The sequence below is a fragment of the Ranitomeya variabilis genome, chromosome 8 (genome assembly GCF_051348905.1).
Source record: "Ranitomeya variabilis isolate aRanVar5 chromosome 8, aRanVar5.hap1, whole genome shotgun sequence".
NCBI classification, from domain to species: domain Eukaryota; kingdom Metazoa; phylum Chordata; class Amphibia; order Anura; family Dendrobatidae; genus Ranitomeya; species Ranitomeya variabilis.
Window position 1 is genome coordinate 128,311,934 of NC_135239.1, and position 18,007 is coordinate 128,329,940.

Genomic DNA, 18,007 nt, shown 5'->3' on the forward strand with positions numbered 1-18,007 from the left:
ATTTAGGACTAGGGTTGCGGCTAAATTTAGGTTTAGAGTTCGGATTAGGGTTAGGGTTTAGGCATTAGGGTTACGTTTGGGATTAGGGTTAGGTTTGGGATTAGGGTTAGGGGTGTATTGGGATTAGGGTTAGGTTTGAGGTTAGGGTTGAGATTATGATTAGGGGTGTTGGATTTAGGGTTCTGATTAGGGTTATGGTTGTTTTGGGGTTAGGGTTGTGATTATCGTTAGGGTTGTGCTTAGGATTGTGGATCGGGTTGGGATTAGGGTTAGGGGTGTGTTGGCGTTAGGGTTGAAGTTAGAATTGGGGGGTTTCCACTGTTTAGGTACATCAGGGGGTCTCTAAACGCCACAGCCAGTTTTGCGCTCAAAAAGTCAAATGGTGCTCCCACCCTTGTGATCTCTGTCGTGCGCCCAAACAGTGGTTTACCCCCACATATGGGGCATCAGCGTACTCGGGATAAGTTGGACAACAACTTTTGGGGTCCAATTTCTCCTGTTACCCTTGTGAAAATAAAAACTTGGAGGCTAAAAAATCTTTTTTGTGGAAAAAAAATATTTTTTATTTTCACGACTCTGCATTATAAACTTCTGTGAAGCACTTGGGCATTCAAAGTTCTCACCACACATCTAGATAAGTTCCTTGGGGGGTCTAGTTTCCAAAATGGGGTCATTTGTGGGGGGTTTCTACTGTTTAGGTACATCAGGGGCTCAGCAAACGCAACATAACGCTCGCAGACCATTCTATCAAAGTGCATTCCAAAACGGTGCTCCTTCCCTTCCGAGCTCTGCCATGCGCCCAAACAGTGGTTTACCCCCACATATGGGGTATCAGTGTACTCAGGATAAATTGGACAACAACTTTTGGGGTCCAATTTTTTTTTTGTTACCCTTGTGAAAATAAAAACTTGGGGGCTAAAAAATCTTTTTTGTGGAAAAAAAAAAAAATTTTTATTTGGAAATGTTATGTATTAACTATTTTTTGTGACATACCTCTCTGATTTAAGGGAATACAAATACAAAGTTTGAAAATTGCAAATTTTTTAAAATTTTTGCCATATTTCCATAATCACAAGTAATTTCGAAGAAATGTTACCACTAACATGAAGTACAATATGTCACGAAAAAACATTCTCAAAATCAGCAGGATCTGTTAAAGCGTTCCAGAGTTATAACCTCATAAAGTGAAAGTGGTCAGAATTGTAAAAATTGACTCGGTCATTAAGTACCAAATTGGCTCTGTCACTAAGGGGTTAAGGCTACTTTCACACTAGCGTTTTTGGCTGCACGTCGCAATGCGTCGTTTAGGAGAAAAAACGCATCCTGCAAAGTTGTCTGCAGGATGCGTTTTTTCCCCATAGACTAACATTACCGATGCATTGCGACGCCGTGCCACACGTCGCAACCGTCGTGCGACGGTTGCGTCATGTTTTGGCGCACCGCCGTTACAAAAAACGTTACATGTAACTTTTTTTGTGTGTCGGGACCGCCATTTTTGACCGTGCGTGCGCGGCCGAAACTCCGCCCCCTCCTCCCCGGACCTTACAATGAAGCAGCGGAAGCGTCTTAAGACTGCTTCCGCTGCCAACGTTGGGCATTTTCTTCACAGTATGCGTCGGTACGTCGGGCCGACACAGCGCGACGGCCCCGTACTGACGCTAGTGTGAAAGCAGCCTAAGATGAACACAAAAGTGCAGCAGACTACACTGTTGTTTATCGCTTAAAAGAGAAGGACCACCAGAAAAATGGTTAATCGGAGTCTAGAGTTGCTAAGTTTACATTTTTTCTCAAAGGCTCTGCCAGGATTTTGTCTGAATCCCTTTTTCTCTGGGTAGCAAATAGAAGCATCTGAGACCGAGATGGCAAAGGAGGCCCAATAGTGATGTCCTTGCAGCCTTATTTTTAGCATATGGTCTTCTAAAAGACAAAATTGTGCTGTTAAAAAACATGATTTTTATGGACCATGATTTTAAAAGGATTAAATCGGTTTAGACAGATTGCATGCTGTCATAATTATTGAAAACATTAGATTTTATAGGGCTATCTTGCACTTTTCAGTCTTTCTTTGGTGGTGGTTTTCCTGCATCCCACCACCCCTAAATGTAATATTTTTGTGTAGATTATGAGAAATGCTCAGTTTCATAACCGAATCTAAGTAGTTTATTTATTTTTTAGTTGCTCTGTACCTGTTGCTTAACCTTGCTGAAGATACTCGCACCGAACTGAAGATGAGAAATAAGAATATTGTCCATATGCTGGTAAAAGCACTAGACAGAGATAATTTTGAACTACTTATTCTTGTTGTGTCTTTTCTTAAGAAGCTCAGTATCTTCCTGGAAAACAAGAATGACATGGTAAGTCAAACACAACCCAAAAAATGTGTTTTTGCAATTGATTCAATTCAATATGATACCCCTTAATGCTTCTTGTATAATAGCCTATTGTTTTACGTGGCATTACAGAATAAGCTGTCCTGTATACCTGTATATGCTTGAGGAATAACTATAATTATTTCTGCCCAATATTTAACATGTATTCTGCATTTTCACTAGATTCGTGTCTGCAGACTAGTGTTGAGCATTCCGATGCTGCAAGTATCGGGTATCGGCCGATACTTGCTGTATCGGAATTCCGATACCGGGATTCCGATACTCTTGTGGTATCGGGTATCGGGTATCGCAACAACATTAATGTTAAAATGTGTAAAAGAGAGAATTAAAATAAAAAATATCGCTATACTCACCTCTCCGACGCAGCCGGGACTTCAGCGAGGGAACCGGCAGCGTTGTTTGTTTAAAATTTGCGCTATTACTTGGTTACGTGAATTCCCGGCTTGTGATTGGTCAGGTCGGCCACGTTGCCGGGACGCGGACCAATCACAGCAAGCCGTGACGAAATTACGTCACGGCTTGCTGTGATTGGTCCGCGTCCCGGCAATATGGCCGCCCTGACCAATCACAAGCCGTGACGTCACGGGAGGCTGGACACGCGCCCATTTTAAAATGAGCGTGTCCAGCCTCCCGGCTTGTGATTGGTTGACCGCGGCGCAACCAATCACAAGCCGTGACGTCACGGGAGGCTGGACACGCGCCCATTTTAAAATGAGCGCGTCCAGCCTCCCGGCTTGTGATTGGTTGACCGCGGCGCAACCAATCACAAGCCGTGACGTCACGGGAGGCTGGACACGCGCCCATTTTAAAATGAGTGCGTCCAGCCTCCCGGCTTGTGATTGGTTGACCGCGGCACAACCAATCACAAGCCGTGACGTCACGGGAGGCTGGACACGCGCCCATTTTAAAATGAGCGTGTGTCCAGCCTCCCGTGACGTCACGGCTTGTGATTGGTCAGGGCGGCCATGTTGCCGGGACGCGGACCAATCACAGCAAGCCGTGACGTAATTTCGTCACGGCTTGCTGTGATTGGTCCGCGTCCCGGCAACATGGCCGACCTGACCAATCACAAGCCGGGAATTCACGTAACCAAGTAATAGCGCGAATTTTAAACAAACAACGCTGCCGGTTCCCTCGCTGAAGTCCCGGCTGCGTCGGAGAGGTGAGTATAGCGATATTTTTTATTTTAATTCTTTCTTTTACACATTTATATGGTTCCCAGGGCCTGAAGGAGAGTTTCCTCTCCTTCAGACCCTGGGAACCATCAGGAATACCGTCCGATACATGAGTCCCATTGACTTGTATTGGTATCGGGTATCGGTATCGGATTGGATCCGATATTTTGCCGGTATCGGCCGATACTTTCCGATACCGATACTTTCAAGTATCGGACGGTATCGCTCAACACTACTGCAGACCCAATCCCTATTTTTCAGTTATCTCAGCTGATGGGTGAAGAGTAGCTATTATGTCTCCCATACTGCAGATTTTTGACAACTGCTTTAAGGCTAAGTTCTCAATGTGCATATGTCCTCCACCTCAGAGTTGAAGTTTTATTTGTAGGTTTTCCACATAGACTTTAATATGTTGTAAAAAATCCGCATAACCGTTTTTATTGTATTTTTTCAGTAAAATCACTTGTCATCGACACATGACTTCATCCAATAAAGTTTTATCATAGCGAGAAATTCAACAAATAAGAATTTTCCAACTGAAAGTACTGTATTTTTTGGAATATAAGATGCATTTTTTAGCAAGAAAAAAGCTTGCTAAAAAGTGTGCATGTCTGAAAGTCAGGAGGCAACTTACTGTGAATGAGGAAAATACTGGCATCCTCCTTCACTATCACTGAGCGAACGTCTCTCTCCTCTGCCCCACACTGATCTATGTGATCATTGTATGGTAGGGGAGAAAACTACCGGGACATTCACAGAGGTTGCATATCCTGAGTAGCTGAAGGAACTTCCACCCATCTAACTCTAGGACCTTTCAGGTCATGCGATCAATCACTTGATCTGAAATTATCTGAAAAACAGAGTAGTGTGTGTGTGTGTGTGTGTGTGTGTGTTTCAGCTGTGCATATGTGAACAAATTTGCATATGTAGCAGAGATGTGTATACGAAAATAATCATATGTAGCAGAGCAGTGTGTGTATGGAAATGTTTATATGTAGCAGAGCAGTGTGTGTTTGGAAATCTTCATATGTAGCAGAGCAGTATGTGTAGAGAAATGTTCATATGTAGTAGAGCAGTGTGTGTATGGAAATGTTCATATGTAGCAGAGCAGTGTGTGTATGGAAATGTTCATATGTAGTAGAGCAGTGTGTGTATGGAAATGTTCATATGTAGCAGAGCAGTGTGTGTATGGAAATGTTCATATGTAGCAGAGCAGTGTGTGTATGGAAATGTTAATATGTAGTAGAGCAGTGTGTGTATGAAAATGTTCATATGTAGCAGAGCAGTGTGTGTATGGAAATGTTCATATGTAGCAGAGCAGTGTGTGTATGGAAATGTTCATATGTAGCAGAGCAGTGTGTGTATGGAAATGTTCATATGTAGCAGAGCAGTGTGTGTATGGAAATGTTAATTTGTAGTAGAGCAGTGTGTGTATGGAAATGTTCATATGTAGCAGAGCAGTGTGTGTATGGAAATGTTCATATGTAGCAGAGCAGTGTGTGTATGGAAATGTTCATATGTAGTAGAGCAGTGTGTGCTCTGCTACATATAAACATATACATTTCCATACAATGTTTGTATGGAAATGTTCATATGTAGCAGGGCAGTGTGTGTATGGAAATGTTCATATGTAGTAGAGCAGTGTGTGCTCTGCTACATATAAACATATACATTTCCATACAATGTTTGTATGGAAATGTTCATATGTAGCAGGGCAGTGTGTGTAAGGAAATGTTCATATTTTGCACAGCAGTGTGTTTATGGAAATATTTATACGTAGCAGAGCTGTGTGTGTTGAAAGGTGGCTACCGACGACACATAGTTGAAGGAAAGTATGCATCACAGAGGTGGTTGTCATCTGTGATGTAAATCTGGAGTATTGCTAGCACAAAGATGCTTGTTTGGTGCATCTAGGTCAGCTTTTATGGGCAGCCTGAGGATGGGCGAGTCTTACTGACCACTTACCCCACTACTGAGTGTTGTTCACATGTTAAAATAGAGTCTGTTGTTTGACACGTGGTTTCTGTGTGTTGAGGGAGAAGACCTCTAAGGGCTCATTTCCATATGCGAGAGACAAAACGGTCCGATTTATGGACCGAAAAAACGGAGGAAAATCATGCGATTGTCATGCGAGTGTCATGCAATTTTTTTTTTTATCACAACATCCATATGACATCCGTATGACATCCGTATTGCTGTCCGATTTTTATGCACCGGTGTCCTTTGAAAAGCCGGCAAATCAGTGCTGTGTACAGTAAAATTACACTGACAGGTTAGAATAGAATAGATATATACACATAGAATGTGTATATATATATATATATATATATATATATATATATATATATATATATATATATATATATATATATATATATATATATATATATATATATATATGTCAGTGAGACACCTATATTATGTATATTTATATTTAATGCAGCGCTAGATAGCATAAAAGCCGCTAATTCAATTGCCGGCTTTTGCTCTCTCCTTCACAAACATGACAGGATATGAGACATTGTTTGCATACAGTAAACCATCTCATATCCCTTCTTTTATTACATATTCCTCTTCACTAATGTAAGAAGTGTCTGTGTGTCAAATTTGGGGGCTCTAGCTATTAAATTAAAGGGTTAAATCGCGGAAAAAATTGGTGATTAATAATTAATAACAATTATGACACTTATCCATTATTAATCCAAAAGTAGGAAATGGTTAATAAAACACACACACATTATTACAAAGTACTTTAATGAAATAAAGACACAGGGTGTTGTAATATTTTATTATTCTCTTAATCCACCTAAAGACCCTCGTTCTGTAAAAATAAAAAATCAACAATATCCCATACCTTCCGATGATCAGTCACGTCCCACGATGTAAATCCATCTGAAGGGGTTAAATCATTTTACAGCCAGGAGCTGTGCTAATGCAGTCGCTCCTGTCTGTAAAATGTTGTGAATGAATGTAATGCAGGGGAATGTCCTGTATTTACCTTGAGTCGTGGTGATGCACCCCCTGCTGGATGTCCTCATATGAACTCGAGCCTGGGATAAGTTCCCACGCTCGAGTTCATATGAGGACATCCAGCAGGGGGCGCATCACCACGACTCAAGGTAAATACAGGACATTCCCCTGCACTCCATTCATTCCCCGTATTTTTACAACCACGAGCACAGCTGTTTTAGCTCTGCTGTGTGCTCATACCACTGTGCTCTATTTTGCCAGCATAAACATTGCCCTGCTAATCCTATCTCTCTCCACAGTAATCCCCACTGCAGCTCGACTGGAGTCCTGTCTCTATCGTCCTCCATCAGTGTCCACCCTGAGCTTCGTCCGTCTTCTCTGGATCTGCGTCCCTGGCTCCTGTACACTTGTGTCTACCGTCCTCCTGCGGCCCCTCTCTGTCTCGCTTCCCGTTCACTATCTGAGCCACCCCTCTTGGTATCGGTTACTGTGGTCTAAGAGACATCTGGGCTTTCCCCTAACAATCCCTGTATAGGTGTTGGTCTTCATTTGGTCAGCTCGCCCAGGGGTAGGTCGGTTCCACAGTCTAGAGGAGAGGATCCACTCAAGTATTTCGCCTCCCTGAGGCGTTACAGAATAACCAGGCTATGGATCCCACTGGTACTGCGTTCCCCACTCAGAAGGAGCTGGCTCATTTGCGCGATAATCAACAGCGCATCATGACCTTTATGCAGACTATGGAGTCTCGTCTGACCTTATTACAGGCCTCTGACCTGGTTAATTGGGTTGGGTCAACAGGAGCTTTCTCAATAGCAAGATACAGGCTCGCATGCTGAATTATATGGCCTCAGTAGATGACTGTATACCCTGCAATCCGCAGCCGCGGCTCCTGTTCAGGTAACATCCCGTGACCCTGGCTCTGTTCCCTTGCCTCATCTGGGCAACCCTCTCAGGTATGGTGGGGATCCCAAACTTTGCAGGGGATTCTTGAATCAGTGCCGCCTCCACTTTGAGCTCCTCCTCCTGCAGTATCCCACCAACCGGGCTAAAGTGGCTTTTAATAGTATCCCACTTGAAGGGAGAGACCATGGCTTGGCTAAATCCCCTGTGGGAACATGACGATCCTATAGTCTCCCAATTGGTGATCTTCTTAGAGACCTTTCGCAGGGTCTTTGATGAGACTAGACGGTTGGCCTCCACACCAGAGTCCCTCTTCAACCTTCATCAGAGCTCCCTTTTGTTTGGCCAATGCGTTATTCACTTTCGCACCCTGGCCTCCGAGTTGGGATGGAATAATGAGGCACTAGTTAGCACCTTCTGGCGTGGTCTGTCTGGCCGGATTAAGGATGAGCTCGCAGGACGTAATACCCCAACCTCCCTGGAATATCTAATCTCTCTTGTTATGCACATAGACCTGCTTTCCAGGAACGATTCCGTGAGTCCGCCAGAGAGGGGAAATGTATTTGTTCTATTCCTCTAGTTCACAGGTCATCCAGTCCTCGACCTATGGTGTCCCCTTCCGCGTCTGCACCCGAACCGATGCAGGTGGATCGGGTCAAGATGGCGGAACAGCGCCAGAGAGAGATGCGTGCTCAAGGTCTTTTATTTTATTGCGTTAGCGCCTCTCATTTACTGCAGGACTGTCCAGAGAGGCGGAAAACCTCCTCCACCTAGGACAGGTAAGGCTACGTTCACATTTGCGGTCAGCGCCGCAGCGTCGCCGCATGCGTCATGCGCCCCTATATTTAACATGGGGGCGCATGGACATGCGTTGTGCTGCGTTTTGCGCCACATGGCCGCAAGCGTTGGACGCAAGAAACGCTTCAAGTTGCATTTTTTTTGCGTCCAACTTTCGGCCAAAAAGGACGCATGCGGCGCAAAACACAGCGTTTTAGTGTGCGTTTTGCCGCGTTTTTATTTGCGTTGTGCGCTGCGGTGCCGACGCTGCGGCGCACAACGCAAATGTGAACGTAGCCTAAGGCTACGTTCATATTTGCGTTGTGCGCCGCAGCGTCGGCGCCGCAACGCACAACGCAAACAAAAACGCAGCAAAACGCATGCACAACGCTGCGTTTTGCACCGCATGCTTTCAACGCATGCGGCGCAAAACGCAGCGTTTTTTGCAAACGCAGTTGCATTTTCAACAAAAAACGCAGCGTTTTGCGCCGCATGCGTTTTTTGTGCAGTGAGTCATTCTTCATCCCACCCACAAAAAAAAGTGTCTACACAATAGATAAGGACCACCAATGGCTAGAAGAGGGTTGGTGTTTATGTAATTGTGTATATATACCATGGCAGACATGAATTCCTCCCATTTTGCTGGTATTCATGATGGAGCGTCCCATGGACAGTATCGTCATGGATATGGAGATGGAATTAGCCTTGGCTCATGCCTATGCTGTCGCCTGTGCTCATCAAAGAGAAAGAGAAAAACGGAGATGTATTCATCGCCGATTTTGGATACACCCTATCTTGGAAGTCCGGGAGAGCCGTGGAGCATACCATAGCTTGTTTGGCGAACTGAATGAGAACCTGGAGAAATATTTCGAGTACACCAGGATGTCTCAGGAGAGCTTCCGGTATCTTCTGCGTCGGGTGGAAGGAGCCATTAGCAGGCAGGATACTCAGCTCCGGAGAGCTATATCCGCAGAGGAGCGGCTGCTGGTGACTCTACGGTACGTAGCTGTTTGAATGACTGAGATATGTTCTTTCCTTTTTTTTTTATTTTTTCTTAATTTTTTTTGGGGGTGGTATGGTCAATGTACTTGTATAAATTGCAATGTACTTTAATGTGTACTTTAATGTAATTTCTTTCTCTTCTTGGCAGTTTCCTGGCTACTGGAGAGACCTTGAGATCCCTTCAGTTTCAATTCCGGATTGGAGTCTCCACTCTCTCCGGGATTATTGCTGAGACCTGCCGCGCTTTGTGGGATAATCTCCGGGAGGAATTTTTACCCGTCCCTACAAGAGAAATCTGGGAGTACAACGCCCAGAAATTTGACCAACTGTGTTCTTTCCCAAACTGTATTGGCGCGGTGGATGGAAAGCATATTCGGATTACCAAGCCAGGGAAAAGTGGATCCATGTTCTTCAACTACAAAAAATACTTTTCTACTGTGCTAATGGCAATTGCCGGTGCGGACTGCCGTTTTCTCGCAGTGGATATCGGTGCATTTGGCCGTGCAAATGACTCTCGCACATTTAAAGACTCGGATATGGGCCAAAAATTATATACCAACAATTTTAATTTCCCCCAGCCACGACCTCTTCCCCACACCGAAGGCCCTGCGATGCCATTTGTTGTGGTTGGGGATGAAGCATTCCAAATGTCTGGCAACCTATTGAAACCCTACTCCAGTCGGGGCCTGGACCATACAAAAAGGGTCTTCAATTACAGGCTGTCCAGGGCCAGAAGGACTGTGGAGTGCGCCTTTGGCATCCTTGTCTCCAAATGGCGGATATTAGGATCCGCCATTAATCTGAAAACTGAGACAGTGGATGAGGTGGTGAAGGCGTGTGTGGTTCTCCACAATTATATTCTGACCAAAGAGAGACTGAACATTGAACTGGATGAACCCATAGCCAACACATTGCCCGATTACCAGGATCATCCTCTGAGGTCAAGTGTGGAAATTGCACAGATGAGGGATCGTTTTGCGGCCTATTTTGTGTCAGATGTTGGCTGGGTGTCATGGCAAGATACAATGGTGTAGTGTTTGTTTTACTGTTGGACTTTATTCTGCATTTAACTACACCAATAAATCCCTGTATTGTGATTGTGGTAATAAACTAATTCTACATGATGTGCAATAAATCCTTTTGGGTTGGTTTGGTTATGTCAAATTAGGCATCTACCTATAGTTCACTAATGTAATGTGCCTTTCTAAATATTTGTAAACCTTTCTTTTGAAAATGTTGTTTAATAAAATTTTTTTCTAAGTTTTCTACCCTTTTTCAAAGAGCAAATTATTATGCCATAGCATATAACATATTTGTTTAAGATCGCAGTGTATCGTTGTGTTTGACAGCAACAACAACGATACCAGCGATGTTTACTGTTAACCAGGGTAAACAACGGGTTACCAAGCGCATGGTCGCGCTTAGTAACCCGATGTTTACCGTGGTTACCAGTGTTAAATGTAAACTAAAAAATAAAAATAAATATACTCATCTTCGCGTCCCCTGGCGTCCGCTTCCTTCACTGACTGAGCGCCGGCCGTAAAGTAAATTCACAGCACAGCGTTGATTTTACCGCTTTGCTGTGAGGGACGTCACTCAGTCAGTGCAGGGAAGCTGACGCCGGGCGATGCGATTGTGAATGTTTTTTTTTTTTTTCATTTTACACTGGTAACCATGGTAAACATCAGAAGTGCGCCCTGCACTTCAACCCGATGTTTACCATGGTTACCCGGGGACCTCGGCATCGTTGGTTGCTGGAGAGCTGTCACACAGACAGCACTCCAGCGACCAAATACCGATGCTGCAGTGAATTGCATCATTGTCTGTGTTGCTGCAGCATTGTTAAAGGCCCCGTCTCACATAGCGAGATCGCTAGCGAGATCGATGCTGAGTCACAAGTTTTGTGACGCAACAGCGACCTCAGTAGCGATCTCGCTATGTGTGACACGTACCAGCGATCAGGCCCCTGCTGCGAGATCGCTGGTCGTGTCAGAATGGCCTGGACCTTTTTTTGGTCGTTGAGGTCCCGCTGACATCGCTGAATCGGTGTGTGTGACACCGATCCAGCGATGTCTTCACTGGTAACCAGGGTAAACATCGGTTTACTAAGCGCAGGGCCGCGCTTAGTAACCCGATGTTTACCCTGGTTACCAGCGTAAATGTAAAAAAAAACAAACAGTACATACTCACCATCTGTTGCCCGTCAGGTCCCTTGGCGTCTGCTTCCTGCTCTGACTGCCGCCGTAAAGTGAGAGCACAGCAATGACGTCACCGCTGCGCTCTGCACTCACTGTACGGCGGCTCAGTCAGAGCAGGAAGCAGACGCCAAGGGACCTGACGGGCAACAGATGGTGAGTATGTACTGTTTGTTTTTTTTTTACATTTACGCTGGTAACCAGGGTAAACATCAGGTTACTAAGCGCGGCCCTGCGCTTAGTAACCCGATGTTTACCCTGGTTACCCGGGTGCTGCAGGGGGACTTCGGCATCGTTGAAGACAGTTTCAACGATGCCGAAGTCGTTCCCCTGATCGTTGGTCGCTGGAGAGAGCGGTCTGTGTGACAGCTCCCCAGCGACCACACAGCGACGCTGCAGCGATCAGCATCGTTGTCTGTATCGCTGCAGCGTCGCTGTGTGAGACGGGGCCTTTTGTGTGAAGGTAACTTTACGGTATGTGTCCACGTTCAGGATTGCATCCGGATTTGCTCAGGTTTTTTCATCAGTATTTGTAAGCCAAAACCAGGAGTGGAACAATTAGAGGAAAAGTAGAATAGAAACATATGCTCCACTTCTGTATTTATCACCCACGCCTGGTTTTGGCTACAAATATTGAATTAAAATCCTGACCAAATCCGGATGCAATCCTGAGCGTGGACACATACCCTTAGTGTTTGAAAACACCTCATACACTTTAGTGTTTGTAAACACCTCATACAGCAATGAGAGACACCCAAAGAAACGTTAAAATTAAAAAATCCAAAAATACTGTCTGACATTGCATATATGAGGTGTTTGAAGCACAAATAAACGGCGCACGGAGTGAATTGCCGAGAAGTGTACGTTAAAAGAAGACCAAATATTTTTTTCAATAAAATAACTTTTTATTTGGGGGAAACAGAAAAAAAGGGAAAAGAAAATTAGGGGGTATCATCAACAGCCGAGGGGGGATCAACTTCCGCTACCAGCGGTGACCGGTAGCTTCTAGTTCTTGAACGTGGACGGGGAGTGGAATAGGAGGAGGAGGAGGAGGAGCCATAGTCGAGGAGGCTTGACGGCAGGTCCAAACCCCCCGCAGGGTACACTGGGGAGACCGCATCATCACTAGGGGAGGGAGGAGGCAACACAAGCCGCCTGTATTTTTGGCTTGGTTGGCCCTGGCTGCTCCTGCTGTGGCTAGAGCCACGACGAGATGGTGTCTGTACTGGAGCAGCCAGAACCTGTGCCTCTGTGTGTCTCTCTGTGTGCCTCCTCTTATGTGTTTTTTTTTTTCCTGCCTTCTGCGGCATCTCCCCAAGAAGCACTCCTACGGGAGGATGAGGGCCTGGCAGGAGCAGGAGTGGGCCGCACACTAGTATGGTGCCTGTGGTGGCGTCGCCCGGCACTTGGACCAGGGTGGGGTGGCTGGAGTGACTCTGCAGCAGGAGTCGGAGTCATGCTAGCCAGCGACGGCACTACGGGCAGTGTCGCTGACTGCATGACCCGAGCCTGCTGCAGAGCCCTCACGTAAGAATTGTTGCAGTCCTGCATCACCGAAATCTGGAGTTCCGGCGTAAGGTTTTCCACCATGCCTTTAGCAATTGTACTTAAAAAATGCTTTGCCGGATTTGAGAGCTCGGCTTCCAGGATTTCAAGGCGCCGTTCCATACTGGACATTTGATCTCTCAACGCCTTGAAACCGTTCTGGAACACCGTGCCCAAGTGCAAAAATTCGGGCATGACTGACCTGTCCGAGGCCCGCTGGCGCTGTCGGGAATTCCCGAACGAAGGTGCGCCAGAGGCCTCGGGCAGGGGAAAACCTGATGTACCGGCAGCCGGTTCTCCAGATGATGGTGGTGCAAGCCTGCTGTCGCTGTGGGAGGGCTGTGACGGGTCAGATGGCGATCCATGAAGTTCCGCTTCACAGGGGCGAGCTCGCTGGAGGGTGCTGCTGTATGTCCTGTGAAAAGAAAAGGAAAAAATTAGTCTTCAATTAATAAACTATCACATACGCCAACTCCTGTAAAAAAATTTACATTACATGACACATCAAAACATTACAATCCCCTGTCTCTCAGTCTGTGTGGCCTATAATAAATTGCTGATTGTTATCGCCAGCTGACCATTAGGGCTCACGATAACAATCATGGACATACCGACGGCAGAAAATGACTGTACATTCCCTCTGCCAAAGGCAATGCATACCCGTCATATTTTTAAAAAATTTTTGTGTGAAAAAATAATTTCAAGATGCCGTCTATGTCGCAAAAATAATATAAAATTTAAGGTCTATAACAAAATTAAAAAAAAAAACAAAACAGACTTTGCTGATCTGATCGCAGGAATGTCCATGACGTTAGGATCATGTGATCGAGACGTCATCATTATTCCTGCGATCAGAACTACACTGACTCAGAACGTAACCTGTCATGGACTACAAGGACTCTCGCTTAACCTAAAAAAATTACCGTGGATGGCCAATATGCTACGCTGACTACATTGATGGGCAATACACTATGTGCTTGGAAAATGTACTATGTGGATACGTGGCTAGAACGTGTACTATGTGGCTGCGATATAGTGGCCTGCAAATATACTATGTGTGTGGATGCACAATGTACGTGGCTGGGCAATGTACTATGTGGCTGTGCAATATGCTATGTGGCTGGGCAATGAACTATGTGGCTGTGCAATATGTTATGTGTCTGGGCAATGTCCAATGTGCAATATGGTATGTGGACAAAATACTTACTGTCGGCGGCCAAGGACCGGTCTTAGGAACTGTAGTGCCCTGTTATATTTGTAGGGCACCGACTTGGTCGCAGCAGCACCACTCCTCGATTGCTCCTCCTCAGCACGCAGCCCCTTATTGAAACGGTCCTTCATGGATCGCCATCTGGTCCTCAACTTTTTCACTGTGAATGCAAAGAAAAAAAAAGGTTACATATGTAGCATTTAAAAGGATAAAACAACCGTGTGTGATGCAAAGTTTAGGCGTTGATAGCATCACACACGGTTGTGTTTATCCTGGCAAGATGGGTCATAGCAGCGTATCAGCAATACTCACGAAAGTTGCCTTTGTCCTTGGCGGAGGCACTGTCAAAGCCATCCCACAGCGACTTTGCCACCTCTGCCCACAAACGCCTGATCACCACCTGGTCCATGTGCCGGGGGTCACGGCTGTCCCACAACGGGCCACGCTCCTGGATGCTGGAGATCAGGAGCTCCACATCTATGCCACTGTCTCCTTGGTCCCGTTGTGAAACCTAGAAAAAATAGAAAACAAAAAGGTTACAAATATGCTAATATAAACAACCACCAGCACCTGTCATGATATGTACCTTTGCCCTATCCTTTGCCATTTGATGTATGTATATTGATGGTTTCTACACCTGTATTTTTGAATGTTTTTGTGCAGGGAGTTCAACTATATGTTACCTTCCCCCAAATACTTGCTGCCCTGAAAAGCTATAATGTTATTAAGCTTAGTAAACATCCCTAGTGAAACCAGGATGCTCCTAATGTTCCTCCCAGCAGGATGCTACTCAAAAAAAAAAAGATAAAAAAAAAAAAACAAATACTCACTTGCCGGCCTGACGACACATCTTGGCACCGATCTCCCTGCTCCCGCTGTGTGCCTTCCCCCTCACTTGAAGAAGCCTGTAAAAAAATGTATACAAAAATTAGTGTCAATGCTACAAATGGCAGCGAATAGTAAGCAACTGGACATAATTACTCACCGCACTCCCCCTCGCCGATTGGCTATGCTCAGAGTCACTCGCCATTCTTGCAAGTTTGTTCTGCAATGAAAAAATGAGCAAAAAATCACATCCAAAGCTAACAATGCCACATACAATAAAACATTAAAACAACCACAATTGACTGTTGACTGATAGGACAATGCAAACTCAAAAAGCGACACCACAACGCCATACATTGCAAGAGAAGGCAATAGAAGAAACAATACAAGAATAGACCCAAAAAAAATTAAGCAAAACAAAAAAAAAAGTCCAAATTTAAAAACATAAAAACTTAAAAAATAAAGAGGAAAAAAAAAGGCACAATGAAATAGCAAACTGCACGCCATACTTTACAATAGCAACAAGACATGATCCAAAACAACACCATCTGGTGACATCTACCACAGAAATACATCTGAAAAAGGCGATAAATACCATTCTAGATAATAAGCAATAAACATTACGGGACAACCGCTGTTCAAAATACAGCAACACAAAAGATAAACCATAGTCAAATAGAAAAGAGAACACAAGAAATTTTTAAAAAAGGGCCCCACCAAAAAAAAAAAAAAATTAACTACACACTTGGCTATGGAAACATTCAAGACAGGAGATATATATATGGAAGCCATACAGAAAACGACGTAACCATAATACAATTGAACATATAATGGCATATAGCAGCACGGAACAATACAATACAAATGAAACATCATAAATGTAGCCCCCCCACCAGCAAGAAAAGACACTCAAGGAAAGAAAAAAAAATGCCAACAGCATAATAAAACACAGCAAGACATGAGCCTAGAAAACGCCATACGGTTACCCCAACAATAGAAGCCAGAAAAAGACATGCACCACAAATTTTACAATAAAAAATCTTGCAAAAAAAAGGCATTGAACATCCGCATGACACAAGAACAACCAAAAATAAATCCAAAACCAATCCAAACCCAGCAAGGCCGCACACAAGAAACGCCAGCATATATCAGAAACACATTAAAAAAACCTGTTATTATTCAATAACAACCTACAGTGCCATAACCGTACAATATCACAGAGCAAACATTGCACAAATTAAATCAAAAACAAGAAATAAAACACAGAAAAAAAATTATGCAAAGAGAAATATATACTTACAGGTTTGGAAAGCAGGTTGCTCCTCTCTCTGTGTGCTCTGTCTGCTCTGTGAAAGACAATGGCAAACCCCCCCCCCCCCCCTTTTTTTTTATATATAGTGCTTTTTTTAAGTGTCTAGACAAAGTCTAGACAATGTTTTGCATTTTTGAAAGAAAAACGCATGCGTCGTACAACGCATCACGACGCAAGTACTTGCGTCGTCTGCGTTGTCAATGCAAGTCAATGGAAAAAAAGGCGCATCGACGACGCAAACACGACGCATGCGTTTTTCCAAAGTCTGCGCCGCCCCAAAAAATGCAACATGTTGCGTTTGCCGCGCCCTGACAGGTGCGCCCTAAAGCCGCATGCGGCGTACAACGCACCAAAACGCATGACAACGCATGCACATGCGGCGACATGCGGCTCCAATGTTAAAGATAGGGCCGCATGCGTTTTGGTGCGGCGACGACGCTGCGGCGCACACCGCAAATGTGAACGTAGCCTAAGAGAGGCATCCCAAGGTGTTCCTGATTCCTCTCTACCCCTGACCTTGTCTGTTTTAATAATTATTGATCAGAAACGCTACTCTGAGGTGGCTTATGTGGATTCAGGCACGGCGGGCAATTTCAGTAGTCTAAAGGCTGTTAGGAGGCTTCAAATTCCTGTCCTAACCCTGGACAGACCATGTTTGATTGCATCGGTGTACGGTAGACCTTTGCAAAAGGCCATCACCATGGTGACCAAAGAGGTGGAATTACGGATTGGGATTCTACATTGAGAAAGGATTGCCTTGTATGTACTGCCGAATCTTGCACATGCACTTTTACTTGGTGTGATGGTGTGATATGCTATGTGGGTATCATTTTTGTGTATATTTCTATTTTACTGATTATCATGGTGTTACTGTATCTTGTAGGATGAGTTGTTATCTGCCATCTGATATTCTCCCCACAGTTCTGTATTGTTATCTCTCCACAGGGTCAGTGAAAAATGTTGTTTGCTAATATGCTAATGACATGTTGACCTAGCTTGTTGAAACAATGAGCCCCTGAGACCTTCCCCCTCCTGGCCTGTGAATGAGGGGGGAGATTTGTAAATATCAGGGAGGTGAGACACAGAGATCAGTCTGATGTGGAACCATGATGTGAAGAGCATATCAGAGAGAAAGAAGAGTATATGGACTGTTATCCTCTGTGCTGGATTGTTGGACTTTTATCCTGTTACTGAAATGCATTCGAGTTCTGGAATATTTTATCCTTTGTGTGATGGATCGTATATATGGACCTTTCGTGTTGTGCCTAAATGAAGGTCTTGGAATTGTTCACTATTCTCTTGCTGTGTTGATTGTGTGATACTGGAGAAGGACACTTGGGTTGCCTTGGCTCAGGGCCCATGAGCCTAGTCTCGACTGGTGCTCGGGTGACATGCTCCGTTGGGGACCTTCCTGCCAGGAACGGCATCTGCAGTCTGTTTGTCCAGGCAACTCCCCACAGTCTACCTCCGTTCCCACTGGATTACCTTCGACATATTGGGATTTTGCAGATGTCTTCAATAAAAAAGAGGCTGAGAATCTTCCCCCGCATCGTCCATATGATTGCCCGATTGAGCTTATTCCCGGCTCCACGCCACCTTGGGGTAGGATCTACCCGTTGTCTCCTGCAGAGACCCAGGTCATGTCTGAGTATGTCCGAGAAAACTTGGTCAAAGGATTCATTTGGAAATCCGCCTCCCCTGCTGGA

General features: G+C 44.8%; 2 protein-coding genes across 4 annotated transcripts in view; one reads left to right on the plus strand and one right to left on the minus strand.

The window, feature by feature from the left end:
- The window catches only part of KIFAP3 (kinesin associated protein 3), an 811,853-nt gene that overhangs the window by 370,013 nt on the left and 423,833 nt on the right, over positions 1-18,007 (plus strand). For all 3 annotated transcript variants that reach the window (XM_077276224.1, XM_077276225.1, XM_077276226.1), the window contains one exon: positions 2,176-2,354. In XM_077276224.1, coding sequence (XP_077132339.1) covers positions 2,176-2,354 — 179 coding nt within the window. The remainder of the gene's footprint in view (positions 1-2,175; positions 2,355-18,007) is intronic.
- LOC143788389 (uncharacterized) lies at positions 12,188-15,123 on the minus strand. Its single transcript, XM_077278046.1, has 4 exons — positions 14,995-15,123; positions 14,477-14,675; positions 14,162-14,324; positions 12,188-13,369 (listed from the first exon to the last, which is right to left on the minus strand). The coding sequence occupies exons 2-4, from the start codon at positions 14,571-14,573 to the stop codon at positions 12,685-12,687; spliced, it is 945 nt and encodes a 314-aa protein (XP_077134161.1). The 5' UTR covers positions 14,574-14,675; positions 14,995-15,123; the 3' UTR covers positions 12,188-12,684.

Bases quoted from the DNA above. Each gene is read 5' to 3' on its own strand.
- LOC143788389 (XM_077278046.1), bottom strand. From the start codon at position 14,573: ATGGACCAGGTGGTGATCAGGCGTTTGTGGGCAGAGGTGGCAAAGTCG. The intron at 14,325-14,476 runs GTGAGTATTGCT...TTGCATTCACAG, and splicing joins CAAGGACAAAGGCAACTTTC to TGAAAAAGTTGAGGACCAGA. The intron at 13,370-14,161 runs GTAAGTATTTTG...TTCTTTTCACAG, and splicing joins CCGGTCCTTGGCCGCCGACA to GACATACAGCAGCACCCTCC.